Here is a 22,653-nt window from a genome sequence, read left to right as displayed (position 1 = left end):
ACTGCTGGTAAAGTTGGCGTAATTATTTCTTAATCTTTACTTTAGGTGTCGACTAGGAATACAATTTATTTGCTATACCTACCGGAACAGTACCTGTCTAGTAGGAGCTAGTAAATACTTGTAACGAGGGGATTGCTCCCGAAATATCATCAGGCACTGAGACAAAGCAGTTAAAACCGTAAACCTCAAGATCAAATATCTACAGTAAACTATATTATTTGTGTAAGTCTATTAAGGCGAGGAATTGGTCAACAATAATTCCATAACCGGCACGCGCATCTAAGGCGCCAAAAGGGGTCGGAGCGTCTGAGCGGGGCGAGGATAACAATACGCGCGCTAGCTTATAACTAAAAGTCGTAAGCGACAAAATGGTTTTGTAATTTTAATATTTAGAAATGATAATATAATAAAAATTCCTACTACCATTTTAAAGAGTATGTATATACTCAACTACTAAAAAAGTTAAGAGGCTTAAATCGGTCCCGTTTGCCCATAATATGTGAATCTCTTTTTAAAAAAGAGGTATGTTTGATATATTTTTCTCTGTTATAAAAGTTACCTAATCATGTTTCTACAACTAACAAAATAAGGCTTATATCATGAACTTTCAGGTAACCAAGTTGTATTTTGATCCGTTTTGTATTTACTGAGAAAAATTGACATCCTTGGCGCCAAAAATTCCAATTCGTCCTCTTAAGGTTGTCAATAATGTAGCGCGAAGTTCCTACAGTATTGATAACATTTTTTTCAGGGTCTCTGCACTGAAGCTATCAGTTTTGAAGCATGATCAGGGTTTATTCTCAACAGTGAGTCACTCGCTTGATTTAAAAGAACCAACTATAAAACCCAATAATACAGGTTGTTTTATTTTTTGTTTCATAAATTCCACTTCTGGGTTTTGCTTGACATTTCTACACAACTGCTATCGGTAGAAGTTCGGTAGACATAGTAATACTTAATTTTATAGTTAATTCAGTCTCTCGTGCGTTTTCTGTTTCGTAATTAATTAATTGCATTCGCTACATGTACATAATGTGCTGAATACTTAGCGTTCTGTGAAATGGAACGTTATTCGATACACGTCAAGAAAATATGGAGATGTTAGGTGCGCGTGTGCGCAGGCGCGCGCGCTCACGTCACGACGTCGGCGTCACCGCGCCCCCACACCGCCGCGCGCGCTCGCTGATTCAGTGATAAACAAACCTTACCGGTGCCTCCTTGTCAGACATGCTGCGAGTTTGACTTCCCGCCCGGGAACCTAGATCTGCCTTCATGCATCTTTGTTTACGTACAACACAGCACAAGTGAGCCCCAGTGATTTTATAACATGTGTACGGTCGCCTGACTTAGTGAGCTCCAATCATATGACCTCGATGGCCTCTTGTTGCAGATGTCAGCCGCCGCCGCACGGACTTCGGCGGTTTTATCACATTTTAGAAAATGACTGAAGGCCCCCTATTACATCATGACAAGCCGGTGAGTGTTCGGATAACAGTTAGTGCACGATGACCCGCAGGACAGTCAATGCACGCTGCATCTGTATCACTGTCCAAAACGTACTTATGTTATGCCAATATGGACCGTAATGCTTGGTCGCACAGTCGATATCCGTTTGTGCTGTGTATTGAAGATCTCCTACGGAATTAGAAGTATCGTTCAGAGCGTTTATTGACCGTGAATTCGCGGATTGCCATGAAAATCGCCAAATCACTTTGTACGAAAGTGTTCCTGTCAGGTCCGACGGGATGGCTGCTCGTGAATCATACACACGCGCACGTTGCTGCGACAGTTTTCAAACTCGTTTTCCTCTCCGACACATGACACGAGTTTAATGAATAATTTTGTGGCTCTTGTTTCGACATTGAAGATTATTTTTGTTTGTTATGCTCAAACAGAATGTCGCTTGACTGCTTAACTCTATCGTAAATCATTAGAAAACCATTAGCGTTAACTCGATGATTACCTAGTATTCCAAGAGGTTCTTGTGTTTCGAATACAACCGTATATGTTTTCTTATCTTGCTTATCGGTACGATAGTTTGGTACCTACCTACGTACAATAATTTATTTAATCTGCGTCTGTGTGCACAACAAGTGTGTATTTAAGAAATATTATATCTACGATAATCGTGGGCTGCATGATTGCGGGTATATGGTGAACATGTAAATTTTAACCTTTATGGAACTTTGCGACCTAATTCCTCATGGAACACTGACGTCAGTACTATGGGACATTGCTTAATTATCTTTGTGAGATGATACTAATGACAGAATCAGTCCATCAATTAAATAGTTGATGAGAATTTAATAATGCTTTTATCAAAATCTTAATGAGACTGTATAAGATCTATAAATCTTTTAGATTTAGAGGTATTCTTCTTCTATAAGCAAAACAGATGTAGTACCTATTTCTTAAGAATTCATTGAGGCAACATAAAATACAGATTCACACACACTCCAGAAAAAATGGAAAGGTCATTCACACGCCACTCATTCAGAGGACGATTTGACATTGCCTGAAAAAAATTTCAAATTATATCTAAACTTCCAAGATATTCAAATAAAGGGTATAAAAGTCTTAATATTTCAATGTTTATCAATCGCATTAAACCAGAAACCGCTGGCGTGTACCGAAAACGAACAGGTTTCTTATATGGTCGTACCTTCCTCGTTACTTGACCTCGCCACTTAAGATTGTTTGAGACATGTATTATTTTCTTATACATATACACACATATTAAAATCTAATTTGGGTCTTTTAAAGAAAAAATCTATCAGAATTGTAGCTTTAAAAACATCGTCGATTTTCCTGTCCCAATGCTGATAAAGGTCTCTTCCTAACACAGAAAATATGATGAGCATGTTTGACATTACCATTTAAAGATACAAATAGATAGTTCATTTAAATGCTGCTCCAAAATAGATGCGCATATTGTTACGCTATCAAAACACTGCAATCTGATACTTATCTAACGCCAGAATATAATTCTTTTGTTAGTTGCAGAACAGTACATATTTATCTGGCAAAGGTACCTATTTCAGACAAAACTGCGCAAATCTAGGTCAATTTAACACAAAGCCATAATTCATGACTATTATAACAGCCGGTTGCGGCCAAATTGTCATATAAATAAAGTTAGCTTTTCCAGTAAAGAAAATAGCTTTGACTAGTAGGTAGTCCTCATAAGGTTTTCCGTTTTACGACATAATTTAACAGGAAAAGTCAAAAGTGTTTATTGCGGGCTTTTGTAAAACCCGCCGAGACTGCGTAATTGTTTGAAAGAGTTGGCTTTGGTACACAGAGGGCTGCAGAGGGAACAGATGCGGTTTTAAGATCGTAAAAATCTGACACTATCTGTCAAACCGCGAGAAAAATTTTCTGATGATTTCCTTCGTCCAAAAAGACTCACAAAAAATCAAACACTATACAGTTGCATGGTAACGTAACAAGCTGTATTATCGTAAGTGTAATCGAAAACAAGGCTTTTAGTAAAAAGTCATGCAAAAAGCTTCAAGCTTTCTTTCAAGTCATCCTCCGTCATCCCAACTAAGTCTTCGTCAGTCTATCCAAGAGGTATTGGGTTGCTCGGGTAACTGGGTTGAGGGGATCAGACAGGGCAGTCGCTCCTTGTAAAGCACTGGTACTCAGCTACATCCGGTTAGACTGGAAGCCGACCCCAACATAGTTGGAAAAGGCTCGGAGGATGGATGATGAGTCATACTCCGTCATATCATCATATATAGGACCATATATAAAACTGACAGGGGGATTTACAACCTACATTGGAAAAAGGGTAATTGAAGATAATATACGTAAGCCAACTTATCATGTGATACGAGTATGCCCAATCTTAAATACTGATTGTTAAAATGAATTATGTGCTGTCCGTTATTAAATCCTAAGCAATATTACGATATTTTTTAATTCAATAATCCTTAAAAAAGGCCATCTTTGCTCGGTAATGTAGTCAAGCAAGCATTCGAGTATGCCATTTGTAATTGTATTTATTAATGTTTTATTTACCTTTATTATTGACAATAAATATAAGCCAATTGAGTTTTGACGTCAAAAGTCACTTCATTTTATTCTAATATTTTTATTTATTTATTTATATTTAAACATCCTTTATCACACAATCCATCCATTCGAACCATTTCCATCCATCTTTCAAGTTTAAAAAAATATATAAAAAATGTTTTCTGATGCCTTTGGACCCTAGACTTTTCGAAGATTTTTTTCAACCTAGGTATATCATACCTTTTATTTAATTTTAATAATTTGCGTAACATCTCACATGATGAAATTACGTGATCATTTTCCTGAAATACACATACGTAGGTAAATACGTTCAAATGTGACTAAGTATTTAAAAGTATTCAAATGAGTGTAGATTGATGTGTATTTAGGACGGGCCGCGTGGGTTCAGTGCTCGGAAGTCACTTATGTCATAGAATTACAATATTCACACCAGTGCTTTAAACGAGTCTTGTAGTTAGTATCCCTAATCAACTTATGTTAGAACATTTATAGGTACTATTTTTGCATTTTCCTATTTTTTGGATTCGTTTCTTACACTTGGCTCAAAAATTGCATTATTATACCTAAGGAAAGGGATAACAGTGTTACCACAGATTATATAATAGTTACTACGTAACAGATAAATCACTCCATACAAAAAAGTCCATACCTACTGTTATAAGCACCTACAAGTTCCCAAACTACCTACAAATTCATAGCTGCGTTAGAAAATGAACCTTAAAAACTCCAGCGCTCGATTGTTATTTCAATGCGATAGCGCACAGTTCAGTGACCGCGACCGTGCCGACAGCGAGCGTAGGGTTGCCTCTTACAATTAAATAGGGAACAAAGTTACGCTTATTTGTAACTGACTTCCCGAATCAATGGAGGTGCCCAACTACTTTTCGAGCACAGAACACGCAAGTATTCTATACTTACCTATTACCCCTGGCACAACACCGCTGACCGCTGATACATCCCTACTTACCCAAAATTGGTATCTGCGCAGCGATATAAATGCAATGTTCCAAGCCACCATTTAGTTGGACGAGAACTATACCTACCTATACTCGAAATATTTTTAGCTACAAAACTCGGTAATCATTGCATATACAACTAAGTATAAGGTATAAGTATCTAAAGTAAGTCGCTTATTTTTAAAATTACAAAGAAGATAAGTATTTTTACTTAAAAAAATACCCAATGTATATTCATACATAGGTATAAAATATTTCTAAATGCCTATACATATATAATAGGAAACCTTTATATTTTCCTAAAATAGTCACATATACACCTACACAAATCAAAATAGTTCTTCAGTTTATTAGATAATTTTAAAAACCAAATAAAACATAGACAATAATGTTCACAAATAAAAATAATAAACATAAAACGCGCGCGTCGCGAGCGGCTGTCGAAAGCCCTGTGCCGCGTGGGGCTACCGGTAACCCAGCGAGCGGTAGGCATTTATCGCGCGCAAGTACGTCGAGTGACAGAGGCCTGGTGTTACTAAGAAAAAAATTGTTAATTTTTTTTCTTGATTGACTTGACTGAAAAAAATTACCAATATTTTCTTGATTGACTTATACATTAATTAACTAATTTTAAAACTCACTGATGGTCGAGTTTTGATTAGGTAACCCAAAAACGACCCTTTTCTCTTCGTCAAATAATTCTATGAAGTTAGCCATTTTACGCTATTTGGGGTAGAATTTTTAGAAGTCCACTAAACTACACGGACAAGCAAAGCTTCTTGACAATATCTGCACGAGCGCAGGGCGTCAAACTTCAGAATTGCCAAGTTATTTGGCGCCAACTGTACTGTTATTAGTCTAGTTTCACCTACTGTATATCGCTATAATATCTGTATAAAAACTAGTCATAGGTATTGCTTAATACGACAAAATAAGTAGGCTTTAATACTCAAAGGTAAGTCGTAAAGTTACGACACCGCTCTCTGCAGTTATCTAAACTGTAGCCGGGATTGTTAATTATTTACTGTCAGGAAGACATAGAGGAAGAAATGACAGGAGGAACCTTTAGGATCCTTTGTTTGCAAGAGCCAGAATAAGTTTTATATCTTCAATAAATGTGTGGTCAAAGTCAAAATTCAAAAGTCAAAATACGAAAGGCAACGCAAAAAATATCAAGCGTTTCAGAGGAGAATCCGAAGAGAAAACGAGAGCTTATTATTCATACATCACTAAGATGTATCTCATGAACCGCTATTATGTTACAATTGTACAATAACAAATAATGAAAACTAGAATTAAATAAATATTTTAATGGGCCCCTTTTATAGCCATTTTATATTTCGGAACCCTTCGTATGCGATTCTTACTCGCTCTTAGCCGCTTTTTATAGCATCACCTTCACTCATCGGAGACATGTCTCTCTGATGACTTATTTAAATCATTTTCAAACATGGCAACATTGGTAACTGGTATTACCAGCCTTGAACGGTACGCGATCTTGTCAATGAAAAACCTGACTGGTCCTATTTATTGAGGAAAAGTAAAAATAGCTATATTTAACTTAGGGTTTCCACAGGAAAACGACTAAAAGAACCTAGTTTTATTTTGACTGAGAGAACAACGTTTGTAGGTGATCATGATCGTTACGTGCAGTCCATACTAATTATTAAGGAAAAAATATTCTAAGCTAAACAGGTACCTAAAAGTATTCTTCTAAAAAAAAAAGTAGTCAAGTAGTATCCTCTTCGATTCGATATTCTCTGAATGGATGCTTGATAAAGCAAAAAAAAATTCTGTCAGTTTTTTGGACAAATATTACGTTTTTAAATTAGCAGACCGGTTTTGAGTAGTATTGTGATTATAAACCGGATTCTCTGCAGCTTCCGAGCGTGTGGTAGGACTAAGCTCGAGTAATCTGCCTTGTTGCATAAAACATGGCGACTGGGAAAACCAAATTTCGGTTTGAGGCGCAGCAACATATTTCGCTCAATCTTACATCGTAAGAAGATAATCTGTTTTATGATTCACACAAAAATATATAGTGACTCAATAGCGCAGATAACTCCTACCCTAACCTATATCATTGAAAAATAGATCGCAATAATTTTACTTGTGAAAATTGTGCCATATTATGGTTTTAAATCTAGATAACGTGGTTACTCTATCTTAGGAGTAGGATAATGTTACAGCAGAAAATGCATTTACGTGTTAGGTAAAGTTAGCTATTGATACATAAATCAAAAGCATTCTGATTTAGTGCTTAACCTTTTAATTATTTTTCCAAAACGTTCATAAGCCGAGGTAAAAGAAACTAATGAGTCAAAAATTGTGCTTGTATTTGTATTATCGAATTAATAAATGACTTCCCGCGAATGACTAAGTATAACGGGAACTAACTTATGCAAATCCAATTCTTATGCGATTTGCAACCTCCGAATGCAATAAATATTTGTTTTAGCTATAAATATTCATGGGAGTTTAGAATAAAATATTAAAAGGCTATTGATTGTTTTAATTTGGGTTAAATACATGAGCTTTGATTCGAAAAAAAGTTCCATAGTGTACTGAGAACTTTGAAAAAGGTTGCAGTTCCCTTCAAGCAATCAGCATTCCATATTTTATAACATCAAAATTATTATAAAATACCTCAATAGTCGATTTATAAACCATACTTAATTACATATATTCCGATATATGTAATTGTACCGCACGCGTAACTTCATGCTCAATAAAAATAAGACCCAACATGGCATTGTAAAAAATTTTAGTCAAGGCCAGCAACGGTACTAGATCCGTACAACATGGCTGAAATAACTGTCCGGAAAATCTCTAGCTATACATAATAATATTGTTTTTTTTTTTTGCTTTTTGCTCTTTAATATTCTTCTGCTGAACTTGACCTTATCAGCTAGCTACAGAATACCAAAAATCTTTGAAAAAAATATAATGATAAGGCTTAATGAATGACGACGCACTTTCAACTTTAAAATCAGGTTTAGTATTATAAATGAAACAAATTGTACTCTTCATAACAATGAGCTAGTTTACAAAAAGTTATATATTTTTATTTGAATATAATTGGCGGTTAATTACCAAGCTATTGTTATATTTTTATATGTATTATGTTTGATTAGTAGATATACAACTATCATAGTAACTTTCAATCTTAATGACAACCTTGAAACTCTATGTTATACTTACGACCATTTCATTATTATATAACTAGTTTTACCTGTGATTTTGGCCGTTGCTATATCGAGAAATTATCGTTAACTACTTAATATATTATAGCTTTAAATTATCATTAATTATCAATTGAAAACTTGCAACGTTGAAAGTGTGCATATATTTTTTCTCAACATATACCTACTCACATTAATGAAGTCGTAATGGTATAGCATATTTTATTGATATAAAAATTTGAATTTAATTAAAAAGTATTTATGCCAATATATAAAAATGTTTGGTTTCGTTGACCGATTCACGGATCTCATACAATACATCCTCGATACATAAATATCTAAATATAAACTTATTAAAAAAACAATAGCATGATTTTGTACGAAAACCTCGATGACCTAGAATAAAATATAAAACAAACATTATGATGATGTCCTCCTAGCCGATTATCGGCTACGGCGGCTGTTCTCATTTAAGGAGATCAGCCAATTGCGCAGGACATATTATAGTGCACAAGCATTTGCGCAGACGCAGGTGCACTCCCTATTCCTTCACTCTCATAATCCGATGGGACGGCAATCCGACACGACCGGAGAGAGATCAGGCGCAGGACCGACATTTACGTGCTCTCCGATGCACGGGTGTATCAATCACCAACTTCCAGGCTCCGGGCTGCTTTGTGAAAGTCTTCTAAAACCCACAAAGCGATTTCGGCCCGACTCGGGAATCGAACCCGAGACCTCGTGCTCAGCAGCCGCACTTGCGACAGCTAGACCAACGACAAACAAACATTATATACCTAGTGTGTATACAGGGGAAACTGCTTACTAAACGAATCCGGTTTCATCTCGCATCAACGTGCTAGATGTCGAATTCTTTTAAGAATTGTTAAGCGGTTTTATATAAATGCTTTAATCTACCCAAGTACATAAAACTTTAACGCAATCTATTGTTAGTCTTATAAACTTATTATTCTAGGTATGTTTGTTGGTAACTAAGTACCGTTTAAAATTGAATTATTACCTTGATTTTCCATATTAACTATATTATAAACCTACACTGAGCCTGGTGCCTGGTGGTAATTTTTATGATGATAACAATCGCCGCGAAAATTCGACCGTATTTTGCATAATATGACTGTGTTACAAAAGGATACACCTGTTACAAAATTCTTGGTTACGACTACTAACTACCTGATGGCTATAAAATAAAAACAATATACCAAAAATTCGATAATGTAGTTTCAACTAGTCTTCAATACTATAGAAGTAGGTGTGTGTACATGATTATAAAAACGTGGTAAAATAATCAAATTAAAATTCCATACGTACTGCTCTTTAATCAGAATGACATGGTAGGTCTTTTTATCGTCGATTCACGTGCTGACGTGTACCAAAGTTAGTACATATTAAACATATTGAATATTGATAATTAAGTGATTTAATACCAATCAACAAATGCTTTTGTTGAATATTGTATGTATTGGGAACATTAAGTTTATTTGGTCCCCTTTAAACACGCGCGTCTATTGTCAGTTGTAGAACTTCAAGTATCATAAATCTACTTAAGACCTATGTACCTAATGTTAAAATTGTGAATAATCTAAGATATTGAGTTACTTTTAATCTTATCTTCAAGTTTAGCCGTGAAGGATAAATCGCTGTTAAATGTATGGTATCCAATATTATGTTAATGATAATGTGTTATGTCACAATTAGATTGATGTTCAACTTTGTGGGTAATCGAATGAAATAAGAATAGTTTTACATAAATTAACGTTAATTATCAGTTAATATTTTTTTTGAGTGTTTCCTCGGCATAGTTATAACAAACTTGTATTAAAATCCCGATTTAATCAAATGTTTGAAGTGTGAATTATTTAGAGAAAAACTAGATAGATGCTTAAATATTAATTTACCTTAGAAATTATAACAGTTTATTTAAATAGATTTAATTAAGTATGAATCTATAAGGAACATAAAAATACATTAGGCACTTATCTAACTAAATTATCTGTCTATCAATATTATTGATCTGTTTGTAATAAATCCTTTCAGCATTAGTCATATCCGGTAGGTACTTATCTACAAAGTACTAAAATTATATACCACATGTAGGAAAACGCCCATTAAATGAAATATCGGAAAAAAATAAAGCTATTGCTATTTATTTGTACTGCGCATCACTACTGAAAAACAAAACAAGCCATCTGAAAAATATTCCAAAATAATTAAAAAATACTTCGGATAAAAGAATAATTTTATCGGATTTCGATAGCAATTTTAATTACATTTTCTTGTAACAAACGGTTTTACATTGATTGATTAGATACGTAAACTTTTAACTAAAATTTTAGGTAAATATGTGATGTGGATATGCGCTTCTATGTACTTATAACATTATTAGTAATCGTATTTCTACAAAAAGTTGCAATTCATTTGAAAAATATTTTTGGACATCATCAACTGCCTAGCCTTTTCCCATTTATGTTGGGGTCGGCTTCCAGTCTAACCTGATAACCATTATGCCACTGAGTACCAGTGTTTTACATGGAGCGGCAGCCTATCTGATCTCCTCAACCCAGTTACTCGGGCAACCTGATACCCTTCAGTAAGAATGGTTGTCAGACTTTCTGGCTTCTAACTACCCACCCGTAACGAGGTATGGTATGCTGCTGCAGTATATGTAAACACTGCGCTTACAGAGATATTGCGCGAAGCTTTTGTTATTTGTCTACCCTTACAACTCATAAAATAATAATCACGCTGACATTTCCTATGCAGATGTGTCGCATCGAATGCATTCTGTGATTGGCCCAGTTTGTTTCGTGAACTACCGCGTATTAGCTACGATTAAGCATATCATATAGCTTTGCCCCCACAAATGCCACAATTAGTGAAGACAAGTGTTGTTGATAGTGAGTATTGATCTTAGAATTTGTTTGGCAAATCACTCGTTACAGAAAGTGTTATGATTCCATAGTTGTGATATTCAGTCAACTTCAGCTCGAATTTTTGTGTCCGAGAAAAAAAGTAAAATTAAATAGGTACATGAGTTCTATAACACTTTCATGTGAAGACGCAAAAGAAAATATGAATAAAAAAAATTTCGCGATACCGGCTTTTCTTATTATTTCCCTTAATAAAATTGTAGTCAACCTTTTTGGAGCACACATGCAAACTCATTAATAAGACGACCTACAAATTGCATTTTGCTGATTCCATATTACGATTCAACCACAACATTGCAATATATTTACTTTAACAGTAAAAATAATTGTATTGTGATATTGCGATCATAAAATATGAAATTGAACAATTTTTATTTAATCGCATCGCGCTTACCATAAAGGTTGTTATTGTTATTTTTTTTCTTGAAATTTTTCACTTGTGCAAAGTTTCTCTGTCTATGTGTGCAAAGTCTGTCAGCGTTAATAAAGTGACAGACACGCCCTGTTGATTTTATGTTTACATAATATTTATTATGTTATGTAATTGGTTTATTGCTAATGGTTTTTAATAATTAAGTGTTTGTGAATCATAAACGAAAATATCTACTATTCACAAGGTATGTTTGTTTATGTACCCTTTTTTTTTGTTTTTTTTTTCAACACAAAATCCTGTACACAGAAAAGTACGTGATCCAGTAAAGGATCCAGTATCATCAGTGCTCTTGAAAATCTTAAGAAGATTATTTGTCCCAATAACTGAAGTCTGAAATAAATCTACATGAACAACATTATGTACAGCAGTAACTGCTCGAACGATTCATGCATTCCAATATATTTCACAAGTGATAAAACTGCATTGTAAGATGTTATAATTTACTGACGATTGCAACTGCATTGCCCTATATCTACACTTCTGTCAATTTAGCATTTATTTGATTATGAAAAAAATATGTTCAACTTTATTTATTTCAATGACTAATATTGACGGATTGTTACTGAAGACAATGATATGCGTGATCATACAAACAAACATAAAAATACAAAAAAGTTTTTTTGAGTGATTTATTGTATCGATCCAAACTGAAACCAGATTTCTGACATATTGTTTTCCGGATATTTAAATACCAAAACACATACAAATATAGGCTGCTTTGACTTGTAAATACCTAGTTAAAATTTCACCGGTCAAAAGTCGTTGATCTCTCTTAGACCAGAAGTCACGGGACGCCATTATTTAGTTCAGCAATTTGCATGATTCACGGGCGAATGATTGTGGGTGTCGGTCGTCAGTGGTGAATGTACTAGCTAGATGATCGTTACCTAGTTACAGCATTACAGTCTGCTCGGCTGCGAACTGTCTCTATTCACGGCCAAGGCCGCCTCGAAACTTGACGTAATCTCCGTTGTTTTTGGCACAATTCACACACCGTACTTGGTTTTTATAAACGCCTACAACTGTAGGTACGGTTGGTTTCAATTTGTGTACAAATTAGACGGTAATTTGTGCGCGCTTTAAATCATAGTTTGGGTTATACGGGTCGTTTTAGCTAAACCATGTTGTTGTTTCTACGCTGAACGTTAGTTTTTGTTAGGCAAAACATTCAATGCGCGGGCGATTTTTATCGTAGCAACACATCTGTGTTTTGTTGCTAAGGTCTTTCTATGTTACAGCAATAAGTTTATAATCTAAAAGATGCATTGATGTATTGCAGCAAGCGCAATTTTACTATTTTCATTCTTTCGCAGTTTTAAGAGCAGAATAATGTTCTAATTACGACCTCGGTAAATCCTTTACCCTTTCTTTCACAACATCTACTTACCCTCCCTTGTATTGAGTTGTAGATAGGTAATAATTTAATTATGTTTCTTACTGATGATATTTTATTAGTAGGCGGTAAAAGCAGTGAAAATGAACGCAATGCTCAGCCACCGTTTTCCGGAAGAGGTTGCGCTTCAGTGGATCAACAGACATAAGTAAATAGATGCTCGAAGTATCTATATGCTGCTTCTTTTCTTTTAAACATAACTGGCTGCGCAGAATTTGTTTCAATATAAAATGGGTTCAGGATGGTCTTTTAGATAGAAGTGATAATTTTTCTCTGGTTTATATATTTTACTGATCAAGGATGTCTGACTTTCCTCGTCATTATTATGCCACCTCAAGTCAGATAATTACTTAATTCCATCTCATTTACTTTAGATTTAATTATTTTAATGAAAGAGAGTTGTAATTAAGTTTAAATACTATCTACTGACATTTGAGTAAATATCGTACACTTCCTTATCTTCAATAATAAAAACTATCACTTTATAAACACAACAGAATTCTATAAAATAACGTTTATTAAAACAATTGCAATCTGCAAGTACGGACTGACTTCTGAATAGAGTTAATAGAAACTCATTGTGGACGAGTCGCTGATAAATAGACCGTCTATTTCTTGACCGTTTATCTATAAAGGACAAGGGCGTATTAATTTATTATAAGTGTTGTCCTACGTCCCATATTTGAAGTAATAACTTAATAAATTAATGTGTGTTTTGTTGATGCTCTCTCCTATATTAAACAGTAACCTATTAATAGCGAAGTACGCAGTGGACAGCACATTTTATTGTCAGTCAGTGATGATTTACGATTCCACTTTATGGTTTTGTAAGTGCTTTGGACTATGGATATGTTAATGCTCCTAATAAATTTGACTAATTGGGAAGTTCTGAGTACATAGTTGACATCATTGGAACTCATAATATGTATAATGTAAGACAAATATGTATAATGTGTGCTCCTTTTTCTGTAATGCATCGTTGCAAAAAACGCAGTGTAATCATAAATTGATGTATCTATATCATTTGGACTACTAATCAAGATGTTTATTTTTATCAGATCTTTAATTATTTTCTGATTAAGGTCGTATCGGAACCCCACCGAGGGGGTCCCCACGTTGTCGTCGTGGTGGGGCTTGTGTGCCTCAATGATCCTGAAGCTCTGCCGGTAGAGATACTCATGCCGGAAAGGTTCAGGGGAGAGGCCAGACAAAGAGGGACCCAGGGAGGGGCCGCTCCTGACCAGTCCACGCTAGTGGACATGGCAAGGATGCGGCCATACCCGCGGAGGTGCAGGCGCACTTAAGCGGTGGTCGTTTGCTCTTCGTACAACGAAGAGCAAACCTTTCGGCGGGTTTGCTGAGCCGGGTTGGCCGGACAGCAGACGGAGGCATGCATAATGCCGCCGCCGAGGGCTTGGCTTAATCGCCCGGCCCAGAGGAAGGACACCTCATGATAAAAAACCACCCAATCCCAAGTTTCGGGAGCGCGGCGAGGGGATGAATGGCCGTGGGGGACACGGTCGTTAGCGCTCCCCCCTGTTGGGGCCAGCCGCCCCCAACAGTATGTAGGCTTGCCCCGGTATGAGGCCACTGCCGGGGTGGACGAACAATTGCTCTCATGATCGTGGGAACTATATGGATTCTGACACAAATAAAACAAAAACAACAACGAAGAACTAAGGGAGTGGGATGAGGACTCGGACTCCGAGTCCGTGTCCAGCGAGGGGGATGCGGGGGGTTTTAAGCTCCCCCGCAACAAGAAGGACCACCGGGCCGACGCCTTCCTCAAGAGGAGGAGGGAAGACCCCGGGTCCTCCTCTGGTGGTCGCGGGCCTCGGCCAAAAGGTCGCCAGGAGGCCCGTCAGCGAAGGGTCCGCTAGGGCTTCTGGGGTGGCGGAGGAGCGGCTCATCGGAGCTCCTCCTCCGAGGAGGAGTCGGCCATCGGCTCCGACCGGGAGCGCAGGGCGGACTTCGAGAAGACGGTGGAGTCCGCCATCAGGCAGGTGGCCTTAAAGAGAAAAAAGGCCAGCAAAGACGGCGCCATTGAGGCCGCCACTGCCTCCATCACCGCCGCAGCGGTGAGCAACTTTGGCCGGGCTCCCGTGAGCGAGCTGGCCAAACTGCAGCAGGAGGTGGGTCGTCTGACGGCCGCCCTGGAGTCTCTTGTGGAGGAGAACAGGAGTCTCCGGGCGGAGCTCGCTAAGATGCGCGAGCAGGGGGCGGAGCGCGGTGGGGCCAGGCAACAGGCGCAGACTGCGCCGGCTGAGAGCCAGATCCTGGCCCTAGTCCGTCAGGAGATGGCGGCCTTCCAGGCTCGCTTCTCAGTCCTGGAGGGCAGGGTCCTGCGCCCCCTCGCGGCGTCGAAGCCCCAGCGGCCCAAAGGGCCTCCTATGCGGCCGCGGTTGCAGCGGCACCCCCCCAGAAGGGGACCGCCGAGCAAGCCCCTGTCGCGGCGCCGAACGGACCGACCAGGAGGGCGCCCGCTCAGCCAAAGCCCAAGACCGCAAGGGCGGTCCAGGCGCAGAGGCCCCGGTGCCACCGTCAGCACCGGCTCCGTCGTCGGCACCAGTGGCGAAACGCCCTCCAAAGCCGACACCGTCTGCGGCCCCTACCTCTCCTGCCACTGAGTCTGAGTGGCAGGTGGTGGGGAAAAGAAAAGAGGCGGAGGGCGGCCAAAGCGGCCAAAAGAAGGCCCAGAAACAGCGGCGCAGGGCGAGCCGCCGCGGCGAAACTCCGCGCCCCAAAACCGCGGCTGTAGTAGTCACACTACAGCCGGACGCGGTCAAAAGGGGCGTGTCGTACCGCGACGTGCTCGCCCAAGCAAAGGAGGCGGTGAACCTGCAGGAGCTGGGTATCGCCTCCGGCCTCCGGCTCAGGGTGACCGCAACGGGCGCCCGTATGCTGGAGGTCCCAGGAGCGGCCAGTGGGCCCGCCGCAGACGCTCTAGCCGAGAGGCTTAGGGCGTCCATAAGTGCGGACGATGCCCGAGTCTCCAGGCCCCACAAGTGTGCGGATCTGCGCATCATGGGCCTGGACGACTCAGTTACTGCGGAGGAGGTGGTGGCCGCCGTCGCTAGGACGGGTGGGTGCTCTGCCGACGAAGTGAAGGCGGGCACCATACGTCCCGACTTCAGGGGCACGTGCACCATCACGGTGAGCTGCCCCGTGACGGCGGCCAAGCGCATCGTAGACGGCCGAAGATTGCTGGTTGGCTGGGTGTCGGCGCAGGTCAAGCTGCTTGACCCCCGACCGCTGAGGTGCTTCCGATGCCACGTCGGGCATCATGTGGGTGTTCGTTGCACCTCGGAGGTCGACCGCAGCGCCCTCTGCTTCCGCTGCGGTCAGCCCGGACACAAGGCCGTGGCTTGTAGCGCCGCGCCGCACTGCACTGCGTGCGCGGCGGCTGGCAAGCCGGCCGAACACCGGGCGGGGAGCAAGTCCTGTGCCCCACCCGCCAAGACCAAGAGTAAGGGCAAGGGCCGGCCGTCCGTCGCCGCCACCACCGCCACCTCCGCAGTGGCCACAACCGCAGCTCCTGCGGCCGCCGCCGCCTCCAACGCTGCCGCCGCTGTCAACGCCGTCGCCACTGCTGCTGTCGCGGCGCCCGTGTCTGCGTCTCAAGAGGAGGAAGACGTGATGGAGTGCTAGTCTGGCTCCATTGCGCTTCCTCCAGGCGAACATCAACCACTGCGCCCGTGCCCAGGATCTGCTGCTCCAAAGCATGGCGCAGTGGTCGATCAACATCGCCGTGGTCGCTGAGCCGTACTTTGTCCTTCCCAGGGATGACTGGGTTAAGGACCTTAGCGGCTCAGTGACCATCATATCGTCGGCCGCCGCTGGTACTCCTTCCCTCGAAGGGGTGAAGAGTGGAAGGGGTTGCGTCGCAGCACGGTTCGGGGAGATAGTCGTCGTGGGGGTGTACTTCTCCCCGAGCCGAACTCTCGCCGAGTTCCACAACTCCCTCCTGGAGTTGTCCGTCGTCGTCGGAAGTTATTCCCTCCCCGTGATAGTGTTAGGGGACTTCAACGCCAAGAACTTGGCCTGGGGTTCCCGACGCACAGATGCACGGGGTAGGATGGTGACCGCCCTCCAATTGGCCATCGTCCAGGCCAAGGAGGTGGCCAATGCGGAGCTGCTGGGGTCTCTGGACAGGGACCCGTGGGGGCGCCCGTACAAAATGGTGCGGGGCAAGCTCCGCCCATGGGCCCCCCCGCTGACCCAGAGTCTTCGGCCTCAGCTGGTGGAGGAGGTGGTGAGCGCTCTGTTCCCTTCGCGCGGGGAACACTCTCCCCCGCCCATGTCTCTGCAACCCGCGGTGTCAACGACGGACCACACTTCCGACGACGTCGATGTCCCCGAGGTGACTGGGGTGGACCTGAGAGTGGCGGTGGCTAGGCTGAAAGCCAAAAACACCGCCCCAGGGCCTGACGGCCTGCCTGGCAAGGCCTGGGTCCTGGCCCTTGAGGCTCTCGGGCCTCGACTTAGGGGGCTTCTCAGCGCATGCTTGGAGAGGGGCCAGTTCCCACTTCGTTGGAAGACAGGGAAACTGGTCCTCATACGGAAGCCGGGGCGCCCTGCGGACTCTCCGTCCGCATACCGGCCTATCGTGCTGCTCGACGAGGTGGGCAAGCTCTTTGAGCGAGTTGTCGCACACCGCCTCGTCGCGCACCTTGGGGGGATAGGGCCGGACCTTGCGGACCACCAGTTTGGTTTCCGCAAGGGGCGCTCAACGGTGGACGCCATCATGCGCGTGAGAGCTCTCACGACGGGGGATGCTGTGTCCCGGGGGGGGGTCGTCTTGGCGGTGTCTCTTGACATCGCCAACGCCTTCAACACCCTTCCCTGGAGTTGCATCAGGGAGGCACTCCGGTATCACCGGGTGCCGACCTACCTTCGTCGCGTGGTCGAGGCCTATCTGTCGGATAGGTCCATCATTTACCCTGGTCACAACGGGGAATGGAACCGGCGAGAGATGTCGTGCGGTGTTCCGCAGGGTCGGTACTGGGGCCGCTCTTGTGGAACATCGGCTACGACTGGTGCTGCGCGCCGACCTCCCTAGCGGCGTCAGCGTGGTCTGCTACGCTGACGACACGCTGGTTCTGGCACAAGGGAGGTCGCACCAGGAGGCGGCCGACATAATGACGCGCGGGTTGCGATAGTCATCGAGAGGATCCAGCTGCTGGGACTGGAGGTGGCCTTGCACAAATCCGAGGCCATGTGCTTTCATGGGCTTCGGAACGCGCCACCTTCAGGCTCCCAAGTCACGGTGGGGGGGGCTACCATCGGCGTCGAGAGGGCGATGAAGTACCTGGGACTCGTCCTCGACGGCCGGTGGAGCTTCGTCGAGCACTTCCGACGTTTGGGCCCCAAACTGGAGAAGGCAGGTGCTGCATTCAAGCGGCTCCTGCCCAACCTGGGAGGCCCAAACGCCCCTGCCGTAAACTCTACGCGGGGTCATGCGGTCCATGGCCCTTTACGGGGCCCCGGTATGGGCACGTTCGACACGGCCGCGGGCTGTGCACTACCTGAACGTGCCCCAAAGGGTGATAGCCATTAGGCTAATCCGGGGGTACCGCACGATCTCCCGCGAAGCAGCTGGCCTACTCGCTGGACTGCCACCGTGGGATCTGGAGGCGAGGGTCTTCTTGCGCCTGTACGACTGGCGCGAGGAGGCTCAGCGCCGGGGAGAAACCCCGTTGCCGCGGCAAGTTGTCGCGCAGCGGGCGGAGCTCCGGCGCGATCTCATGGTGGCCTGGAGGGAGCGACTATCGCAACCCAGTGCAGGGCACGCCACCATCGTGGCGGTAAGTCCCCTCTTTGAGGAGTGGCTCGGGAGGAGTCACGGCGCCCTCACGTACCGCATGACGCAGGTCCTCACCGGACACGGTTGTTTCGGGAGGTACCTGCACCGCATCGGTCGTGAGGAGGCGCCCGGGTGTCACCATTGTGCGGACAGCCCCGAGGACACGGTGGACCACACAGTCCAGGTGTGCCCCGCATGGGAAGGGCACCGCCGGGTCCTCGTCGAGGCTTTGGGCGGCGGCGACCTCTCGCGTCCGGCCCTGGTTCAGGCCATGGTCCGGGGCGAGAGGGAATGGGATGCCGTCGCCTCCTTCTGCAAAGCGGTCATGCTCGAGAAGGAGGAGGCGGAACGCCAAAGAGTTCGCACCTCTCATCCCGGCCGCCGCGCTGGACCAGGTAGACACCATGGGCGCCGGGTGTCGCGAGATGACTCCCGGCCACCGTAGGCGTGGGTCTGTGGGCGGTGAGTTCGGGTGGCTCATCGTCCCTCTGTCTTCCTAGACGACAGACCCGTGTCGACGGCGCGCGTTGTTCCACGCGCTCCTCAAAGAGACGTCAGCAACCCCAGCGGGGCCCAGCAGGGCCAAGGCCTGCCGGGGCTGCGGGTTGTTCGAAAGAGATACCGCGGCCCTGGTACATAAAAGGCCTATGACGGAACACGACGATTTTAGTCAGTAAAAGTCTGACACTCCCTCACCGCTGCTAACCCACAGCGGGAGGGGTCATTTGATGATTTTACGTCGATAAAAAAAAAAAAAAAAGGTCGTATCGGAAACACGATCTGAATAATACCCAACTAAATTATAATAAATGTTCGATTATCTCACACGTAGGCTTGCGGTGTTTTTATTAATTTATCGATTGTTGTCAAATGTATCTAATCATGTTATGCAAATCATATTCTGTGATTTGCATATGCTTAACACCTCCGTTTACCGAAAATCTCCCTTTAAAACTGAAATGGCCGCAATCGCTTCAAATTCTCGAAGGTCAGCTCAGTTCTTATCCTATGTAGGAGTAAATCTACTACCGTAAAATTTTATTTCACTCTCTGAAATTCTACTTAAAGCGCCTAATTAAACTATAATACTTAAAATCAAGAAGTTGAACCCCCATATACCTACATACTTTAACAGTTGTCTTTCGAACTCGTAACAAATAGAGTTCATCAAATAGAGTAATATTTCTTTGTCTCTGTTATAAATAAACTAAGCCCATACTTACGTAGGTATTATGTACATACTTCTGTTAACATACAAATACGTGTAGATTCATCAAAACTGGAATTCGTCACCCTGAAAGCATACATAAATCTGCGCTCATCACCGGTACCAGCCAATACTTCAATGATTCGTTACAGCCTCAGGGGCCCATGTATACTACCACAGATCAGCCCCTGATAAACAAAAAAATGGGTTGTTTTTATACAGCCTATTTCTGCGAAAATAATTAGACAATTTAGAATAATTAATTATGCTAATCAAATAAACTTAGATTAACTTTGACCTATCACGAACAAGAGACATGATCTTCTATCTGTTGTTATGATATATGTAATCACTGATCACGTGTAATGTTTTATGATAGACTCGCTGTTTGCCACGGTTTCACCCGCATCCATTGGAAATTACTTCCTGTACCCAGATGAGATGGTGATGGTGGCCTGTGTTACTCGGCGATAGTGTAGCTTGTAGCTTCCCAACAGAGATTTTTAAAATCAGTGCACTAGTATCACAGGCAAACCAACAAACAATTTTTTCTTCTTCACCTATAGGTACTCCTATACTGATATATGAAGAGGAAACATTTGTTTGTTTGTTTGAATAGAATAGGCACCAGAACTGCTAAATCGATTTGAATAATTCTTCACTGTTATGAAGCTACACCACAAAATATTTAAATTATTTTGTAGCCTGGCTACATTATCTGCGCTGAACATGGGCTATCCGGGTACGGGAAGAAGTTTCCCCGGGACGCGGGTGAAACCTCATGTTTTATATAAGTTGTATTATATAATGATTTTGTTTGGTTACAGATGTGCGTTCGCATATGGCTAGAGGTGGGACACGCGTGCGAGCCTCGCAGGACCGCGTCGGGGCGCGCTCTGGCGCTCGACTGGCGAGTGTGGGTCCGCGGAGTCAGCGGCCGGGACATCAGCACCTTCGTGCACAAAGTCGTCTTCCATTTACACCCAGCTACCGCGTTCGTGTATCCTAAGAGAGGCAAGTTTTATCTTTCCATGTAGTTCTTAAGCCATCATTACCTACATATTATGTATTTGAAGACTTAAAGGAGTTGGGGTCGACATGCAATTATTTGACTCATTATATGTAGGAGATCATTCAAAATCACATAGTAGAGATTATTTCAAAATAATTTTGGCTGCGCAATATAAAATTGATAGCGAGATTTCTAGTAGGTACTCCTCTTATCTTGCATACGAGGTGTGCTGTGTCCCCGTCAACCATCCTTTGATGTACAAGAAGGCATTATGTACACATATTCTATTTACTTACTTGTACATGATAATGACATCGTCACATAGTGATTATAAGTTAAGACTCTCATCATTATTATCAGCCGCAGATAGCTCGGTCTCTACCTATATTGACCTATAGATTTATCTCGGTGACTTTGCCCCCTGTTATATTTATTGTTTATTTTTACAGAGCAATAACATCAGCTTTATTTTTGCAGTGCTTCAGGAGCCGCCATACGAAATCCAAGAGTCTGGCTGCGCGTCCATCGATATACCGATACATGTGTACCTGAAATACAGCAACAGGCCAAAGAAAATTTGTTTGAGATACAGTCTGCAGATCGAGAACAACAGCAAGAGTAACTCGGAGTCCCGGTGCATCTACTACGACTTCGAGAACCCGCCGGAGCAGCTGTGCGCGGCGCTGATGAGTGGCGGGGGCGAGGTGGTGCCGCGCGCCGGGGCGGTCGACGCCGCCAGCAAGCTGGTGGTGCTGCTCTCCGACACCGACGAGCGCCCCGCCAGGCTCATGAAGCACAAGAAGTGCAAGTACGTCGAGCCGCTGCGCTGCAAGCACGCGCCCAAGAAGCGGACCAAGTCCTGCATATTCGAAGAGATTTGCTCAAAATGTGGAAATTCCATTTATGTAGACTTCAGGAAACAACTGAAATCTGTTGCTATGACTGACGACGAGATTAATTGTGTATCGAAGTTGTACTGGTCTTTTACCAATTACGAGAAGTCTGTTGACGCTTTAATATTGCCGCCAATTTCGGACTCCATATACAGAGTGCCGGAGCTGCCGGCTTCGCTGAGGAGAGCGCTCAAGGAAGTCGAAGAAGACTACACGCTGCCGTGATACCGACGTCCCTTCCGTACACTCAGTGCTGTGTTGTGATATTAGCTGGTGCCATCAGAGACTTTGCATGCAATGCGAACTTACACTTAGACTAGACGCAACTGTTTAGTGAGCATAATAATATTTATTTCTATAAGACTTTATTTACTTTGGTTGGTTCGTTTATCAGTTTAAATATATTAGTGTAATGTGAAGCGTACCATAACATAATCTAGTTGTATGAATACGAAATACGTGTGCTGTGAGTAAGATCTCAATAACATAAGAGAGGTATCTGTTGTTACTTGAATATTTTATTTTAATATTATTTTATTGCATATTATTTAAGTATGAGATATTTTAGTGGGGGTTGTGAGTTGTTTTGTAAGGTTTAATGTTGTGTTTTATGACGCACAAAGGAACGTGCCTCTATCGTTAGATTATGATCGCTGAGTGACAGGGTATTAGACATAAATAGATTATCTAATATAATACGACTCTATTTTATTTAATCACAGCAACATTTCCATTGTTCATTGAAACTAGTTAATTGAAAATAATTATTAGATTTTTGTGTGATTTAT

At 42.7% G+C, this 22,653-nt stretch overlaps 2 protein-coding genes across 2 annotated transcripts; both read left to right on the top strand.

Annotated features, from left to right (window-relative positions):
- The first annotated feature begins 1,147 nt into the window (after nt 1-1,147).
- Nucleotides 1,148-22,563, top strand: LOC110370389 (protein ENL). Its single transcript, XM_021326169.3, has 4 exons — nt 1,148-1,304; nt 1,391-1,476; nt 20,788-20,974; nt 21,450-22,563. Exons 2-4 carry the CDS (start codon nt 1,441-1,443, stop codon nt 22,088-22,090), a joined length of 864 nt encoding a protein of 287 aa, XP_021181844.1. The 5' UTR covers nt 1,148-1,304; nt 1,391-1,440; the 3' UTR covers nt 22,091-22,563.
- On the top strand, nt 15,698-16,605 carry LOC135118001 (uncharacterized). Its single transcript, XM_064038723.1, has one exon. It carries the CDS (start codon nt 15,849-15,851, stop codon nt 16,596-16,598), a length of 750 nt encoding a protein of 249 aa, XP_063894793.1. The 5' UTR covers nt 15,698-15,848; the 3' UTR covers nt 16,599-16,605.
- Nucleotides 22,564-22,653: the final 90 nt, after the last annotated feature.

This window comes from Helicoverpa armigera, chromosome 17 (genome assembly GCF_030705265.1).
Source record: "Helicoverpa armigera isolate CAAS_96S chromosome 17, ASM3070526v1, whole genome shotgun sequence".
NCBI classification, from domain to species: Eukaryota; Metazoa; Arthropoda; class Insecta; order Lepidoptera; family Noctuidae; genus Helicoverpa; species Helicoverpa armigera.
Note: the sequence above shows the minus strand (reverse complement) of the source record. Positions and strands in the feature narration are given on the sequence as shown.

Bases quoted from the DNA above. Each gene is read 5' to 3' on its own strand.
- LOC135118001 (XM_064038723.1), top strand. From the start codon at position 15,849: ATGCTGGAGGTCCCAGGAGCGGCCAGTGGGCCCGCCGCAGACGCTCTA.
- LOC110370389 (XM_021326169.3), top strand. From the start codon at position 1,441: ATGACTGAAGGCCCCCTATTACATCATGACAAGCCG. The intron at 1,477-20,787 runs GTGAGTGTTCGG...GTTTGGTTACAG, and splicing joins TATTACATCATGACAAGCCG to ATGTGCGTTCGCATATGGCT. The intron at 20,975-21,449 runs GCAAGTTTTATC...TTATTTTTGCAG, and splicing joins GTTCGTGTATCCTAAGAGAG to TGCTTCAGGAGCCGCCATAC.